The 6,163-nt window shown below is 39.9% G+C and overlaps 1 protein-coding gene across 1 annotated transcript; it reads right to left on the bottom strand.

Annotated features, from left to right (window-relative positions):
- Positions 1–1,011: 1,011 nt before the first annotated feature.
- On the bottom strand, positions 1,012–3,483 carry LOC127240875 (SNF2 domain-containing protein CLASSY 3-like). The gene is given in 5 exon segments (XM_051259727.1): positions 1,012–1,295; positions 1,298–2,722; positions 2,725–2,899; positions 3,127–3,264; positions 3,412–3,483. Coding segments are annotated over 5 exon segments (2,094 nt in total).
- Positions 3,484–6,163: the final 2,680 nt, after the last annotated feature.

Genomic DNA, 6,163 nt, shown 5'->3' with positions numbered 1-6,163 from the left:
ATTTTTACTTACTAAGTATTGTGGAGACGAGTCCTCATTTTGTTAATATACTTAGCCTTTGTGCGACAAACAAGACAGGACTGGGTGTTGTCTTGGCTGCTCTCGGCGACAGTCTTCATGCAATAACTATGCCTCTACATCCAAGAAAATATTCAGCGACAGCGGAGAAACCGGATAGCTTCAAGAAAACATTAGTGTTCACTTCCACTTACGGATAAAAAACAGAGAAACAGACAGACCGTCGGGTGTCTGTAGTTAGCTCTAGATGACATGCGGTTGCCAGCAAGTTTCTCTGCTTTATCAGAAGGATCACTGTCCTTTCACCCCCATCACTTTCCCGGTACACAGATTTAGCAATATCAGACCAAACATCCGTCGAAAAACAAAATTTGAAAATTCATAAGAAACCTATACAAACTACAATCCATCATTTATTGTTTCTGCCGTGGAAAAAATAATATATAGTGAGAGAGAGAGAGTGAGAGAGGGAGCATGTATGAAGAAAAACAGAAGTATTGTACTTGTACTTACTACATATCAAGAAGAGGAGTCTTTGTTATGTTAAAGTGGAGACATTGGGATATCATCCTTAGGCTTGGTGTCCACAAACAAGATGAGACTGCTGCTGTCTTGGCTGCTCTCATTTCATGAAATAACTATACTTGTCCGACAGTCCATCCAAGAAAAAATTTTCAGAGACAGAGGAGGAAGAAACATTAGTGTTTGCTTCGACTGAAGGATAAGAAACAGAGAAAGAGACAGACCATCGGGTGCCTGCAGTCCGTTCCCATTAGGATTCCCTGCTTTATCGCAACAATTCAACTGCAGCATTCATAAGAAAAACAAAATTTTAAAATTCATAAGAAAATAAACAAAAAAGCTTCTTTCACATTCTATTTCTTCCAGAAAATGAGCCAAACAATTCACAAACAAAAATGAATCAATCAACTCAATTTGTTTCTTCAAAAACAATTTCACTCAAGCCGTACCTTAATACTTCCGGGAGCATTCTCAACCTCTGAGGCCTAAGGATTGGATCAAGTCTGTGGTTTTTGGCTGGTGGATGATCTTTTCAAACATGTCTTTTGTCATTCCGTGCTTGACCATCGCCTCAAGAATCTTGTCCTCAATCTCCGGCATCGGCTGCTTTGAGATATCTTTTTCATTTGAAGAAGAGTAAAATACTAATTCGGATAGCCGCTCTTTCTCAGCTTGCCGGCAATATTTGTCCGCCTCAGTCGTGCCAGCAGTCATAAGATGGTAGGTATGGACAAACTTGTTTTGCCCAATCCTACTCGACAGATTTCTTGCTGCTGGACAGAAGGATTCCAGAGAACGTCCAGCAGAATGACCCTGGAAGCCCCAACCAGACTAATGCCCTCAGAGCAGCACTTCGTCGACGCCAGCATGATCTTCGAATCATTTTCTGGATCGTTGAATGCGTTCATCACATTCTGGCGTTGCTTCTTCTCTAGCTTTACTTCCAGCCTCTGAATTTCCTTCCCGGCATTCCACTGGAAGGTCGCGGTCAGATGCTCTTCGATCAGGTCCAAGGGCGGAAGGTACTGGCTGAAGATGAGTACTTTTTCCTTCAGCGTCATACTGAGGCGGACAAACTCGATGATGAATTTTGTTTTGACTCCTTTTTTGGGATTGAGCTTTGATGCCTCGGTTGCTTGCATATCAATTCCATCAGTTGGCACTTGCGACTTGCATCGTTGGATAAGGCACGGATGAACAGATACCAAAGAAAATCCAAAATCTGAACTCTTAATTGTTTTCCTTAGTCGTTCCCCTTCCAACCAGTCGATCAGATTCTTTTGCAATCGAGTCGATTTCAAGAAGACGACACAGTCTCTTAATCCGGGACGACTCTTTTGCAGGATAGAGCCTTTGTGCACATGCACAAATGGCGACATTGAGACTTTAAGCCTCTCCACTGCACGGTTGATGGATTCCGGAAGTAAAGCATGCCTAGACCTCCGGCGTTTCCTATCTGAATGAAGAATCTCAGTGAATGTCGGGTCCTGCATAGCTGCCTCTGCCACTGTAGGCCTTACGATCTTCAATGAGTTGAACAGCCCTCTAAAGTTGTTCTGGAAAAGAGTCCCAGACAATATAACACGCTTTTCGGTCTTGAGCTGAACTAGTGAAGTCCAAATTTTACTCCGGCGGTTGCGTGGAGTATGGCCTTCATCAAGAATCACCAGTCCAGGCATCTCAAGAAGTATCGACCTCAGAACTTCGAAGTTCTTTTCAACACCCGACCTCTGCCCCTCTTCGCCTGCATCTGCTTCCACGTTTTTCTGCGCCGTCAGCTTCTCAAACAGAATGTAGCTAATCCCCAAAAGGCCTCCCCCTCTCTTCCATGAATATATCTTTACCATCTGGATTGCCTCCATGTCCCTGCATCTGATACTCGTTCCTTGAAGGAGATGATCAGCAGCCGCCATCTCGTCGCTGATAATTGTCAGATTGTTCAGGTTGTGGAAATTAAACCCGGAATTCCACTTCCTGAACTCCCCTTCGCAGTTCTGAAGCAATCCAGCCGGGGCGATGATCATTGGAAGATAGTTTGGATATATCTTTAGATATGTCTCAAGGAATACGATCATGAGACGTTTCTTTCCTGTCCCTGGGGCATGAGAAATGATGCATCCGCCCTCTCCAACTAGATTTGAGTTCTTTAAATCAGCAATATCGGTACTGCCTGCCAAGTTCCTTCTTGCTGGTGTTCGTACATACTTTCCCGCACACCAGCCTTGATGCTCCACACTGAGCCGCTAGTCCAGCTTCTTATATCCGCTGCATCAGCTTCTGGGAGATTAACGGCGCTAAGATCCAGACCCTTCCCTTTCTCCTGCTTCTTCTTTCCGGAAGCATTACGAGCTTTGATCGCCTGCGAAAGAAAGAAAGAAGAAGTGGTATAAATAAGGGTAGCTGCACAAATTTTAAATCAACCTAAAATTGCACTGACGTATATTCAGATAACAAATTAGCATAGAATTAGGGATGGTGGATAATTAATTAAAAGGAACAATTTTGATGTTCCCCATAGTCGGACGGTTTTCTGATTTCAGTTATTTAAGGAAGAAATTGATATATACTTACCTATGGAGGAATTACATCCTTCGGTTGAATCGTCACATGCTGACAATAGATACAAAACCATCCTCGATCATCTTCTAATATCAATTCATGCAGCCCTCGAGCACACCTGCGCTCCTGAGTCTCTTCCTCCTCCTCATCGTCTACTCCAAGAACCTGCAGGCCATGAATTGATCATTAGTTATCATTTCACTTCCTGAATAATATAGTTCCGATTTAGTTCTCAATCCATGTCAAATCAGTTCTTGTCTATTGTTTGAATATTGAATTATTCTACACAAGTGCTGGAAATGATTTACTTACCTCACGGCTGGCAGTCGTTCCTATTTCCTCAACAGCACAACTAAAGTTGAACTCTTCAAACAAGTCTTCCATCTCCTCCGCCCGCTCAGCTTATCTCTGTCCCTCTTCTGTGAGTGGCACGACATAGTCCTCAAACCGAATCTTCTTTGGAAGAGGAGGGTAGCCTTCAGCTGCATCTGCCGCCCCATTCCCTTCTCCAGTATGCATTGATCGAGACGGTTATCCGATAATAGATTCCCTAAGGATTTTGGAGATGTCAAATCTTTTAGGCTTTAGCTTCTTCGCTTTAGCTCCCGTCATAAAGTTTGTCATCTCCTTATGACAATACGGCATATCTTCTCCATCCCCGCCACTTTTGCAAATCCGTGTAGCTTTCGGGCTCTGGGCATTTGAGGCTGAGACTTGGTGTGCTCCTGCCTTGACTGTTCGGTCATCATCATCGCCACCAACCCTCCTCTGCTTTCTCTTCCTCTGCGGAGCGTTCACTGGCATATTTCTTTTCGGCGTTCCATTGCAGCGCTGCCCTGAAGCCTTAACTGGCGCGCTATCCTTTTCGGTTTCACTTCTTTTCTGATTCTTCCGTTTTTGCCTCCTCGCCAGAGTAAAGTCTTGATCATCCTCATCACCCATGAAGTTCCCAATTTCATGGCCAGACAAATCACTCAACTCATACGACTGGCATTTATTGGTCCTACTTAGAGATCGAATCCGACCTCCAATGCCAGAAGAACTGTCACCATGTACCCGAATGCCATCGTCAGCATTTCCTCCGCAGACAATATCCCGCAAATCCTCACTCAAATTAGTCACTTCTTTCCCCTTCTCTATGGGAGCCATTGTACTGGAGGGGGTGTCGGCAATGCCCCCATCGGAGTGGTCCTCTAGTTAAGGGACGGTCAATTCAGGCCCAAATAATGCAGCATAATTGTCTGCTTGATTCCTCCGATCCTCCATACAGGACAGGTCTTGGTTCCTGTCAGTGCATCCTTCAGTTTGAGCTGTTTGAAGCTCTTCATCGACCGGCAGGCCATAAAAGTTCAATTTGAGTATCGAATAAAAGATTCTGAATGCATATTTAGTGAAGAAATTGTTCATAAAAGGCATTCAATATCTAATTGTGCGAACTAATTGAATCATTGAGCTCATTTTATAAACTTTGTTAATCTATTAGCACCTTATCGTCAAAAGAAATGTGTCTTTCGTCATGTCTTTGGACTCTGCCAGTGCTCAATGAACCAGCCCTTCCGTCGTCCATATTGGTCATTGACGGAGATGGCAATTCCCTTCTCTTATCCATTCACTACAAAAAAAATAAGTATATTTGTAACGGAATTCCGTCACTAAAGATCACGTAGCTAACGTAATTCCATCATTAATTACGTCGCTAATATCATTAGTAACGGAAATAGTGAATTTAATGACGAAAAAATCTCGTTACAAAAATGATATTTTCTTGTAGTGATTGATTGATGATTATTCTACATAACAATACAGAGGGGTTAAACATAGTGAAATGCTTAAAAACAAAAAACAAAAAAAAAAAAAAGAAAAAAAAGACACCATGCATATTACTAGCAATAAATCCGCACTCCTTAGCTGCCGTGAAAAAATTAAATGGACATTTGGATCTTTAATTTTCTTTAGACTGCGTTCAATATGTTAGAGTGCCAGAATTTACCCATTACTTGTTGCTTCCGACAACATGATGATACACATGAAAACTTATTCAAAAAACTTATCGGCTCCGATCCCAAAAAAGTATACTACATACCAAAGGACAAACATCCAACTATAAGCGTGTATGTTATATAATATGTAAGAAAGATGAAGTCCTTCCAAAGCAAAATAATATTTGATAAGTGAAAAGAATATGTAAATGTCTAGTATGTTAGTATGTATATATATCACGTAGGACAGATGGAGTTCCTCCGGCAGAAGAATCTAATTATATATTTATATTACTATATGACATTTATAAAAAATATGTATAATAATAATAATAATAGTAATACTTCAATAATAGAAAGCAAGATATATCATAATGTAAGGACACATATTACAACATTCACTTTGAACCTTTAAAAAGACAAATGCTTCATTTACACTATTTCAAGAAATTATAAATAAAAATAAATATAAAATACAAACAGTCATAGTTGTTCATCTATCAAATAATCAAGTAGTTCGTTATGTTTAACAAAATACGTAACTATATAAAATTAAATGTAAATACCAGCAACCTTTTCTCTTTCTATATAAGCAAGCTCCCTCCAAAAATATAGACGCAATGTTGGGAGATAATAGAGTATTAGTAAATTTAATACTTAGCAATGGCAAAAGCTTCAAAATCACTTATGTCTTTTGATGAAAAAATAAGATTTTTTTCCTTAATCTCTTTTCAGTATTTTATATTATCTTTTTTCTTTAATATATTCTTATACACCGAACATTTATGTGAAAATTTAAGATAATGAAGCATATCCCAATTACTTACATATCCAAAACATAGTTGTGAAAAATTAATGAACATGTGTAATTGAACCTTTACACTTTACTAAGAATCTAAGTTAACAAATGTTTATACTACATCAAATAATAAAATACTATCAAACTATGTAATATTTGATCAAACATTTGTTGAAACAGTGAGTAGGTGTTGGAAAAGGAAAACAAAATATGAAAGTTAAGTGACACATAACTCCAACCAACACAATAAAAATCTACCTAATGCATAAGATTAAGATCAAGGAGA

Source organism: Andrographis paniculata, unplaced genomic scaffold (genome assembly GCF_009805555.1).
Source record: "Andrographis paniculata isolate CXL003 unplaced genomic scaffold, ASM980555v1 Contig80END, whole genome shotgun sequence".
Taxonomy (NCBI): Eukaryota; Viridiplantae; Streptophyta; class Magnoliopsida; order Lamiales; family Acanthaceae; genus Andrographis; species Andrographis paniculata.
This window is presented reverse-complemented; position numbering and strand designations above follow the sequence as displayed.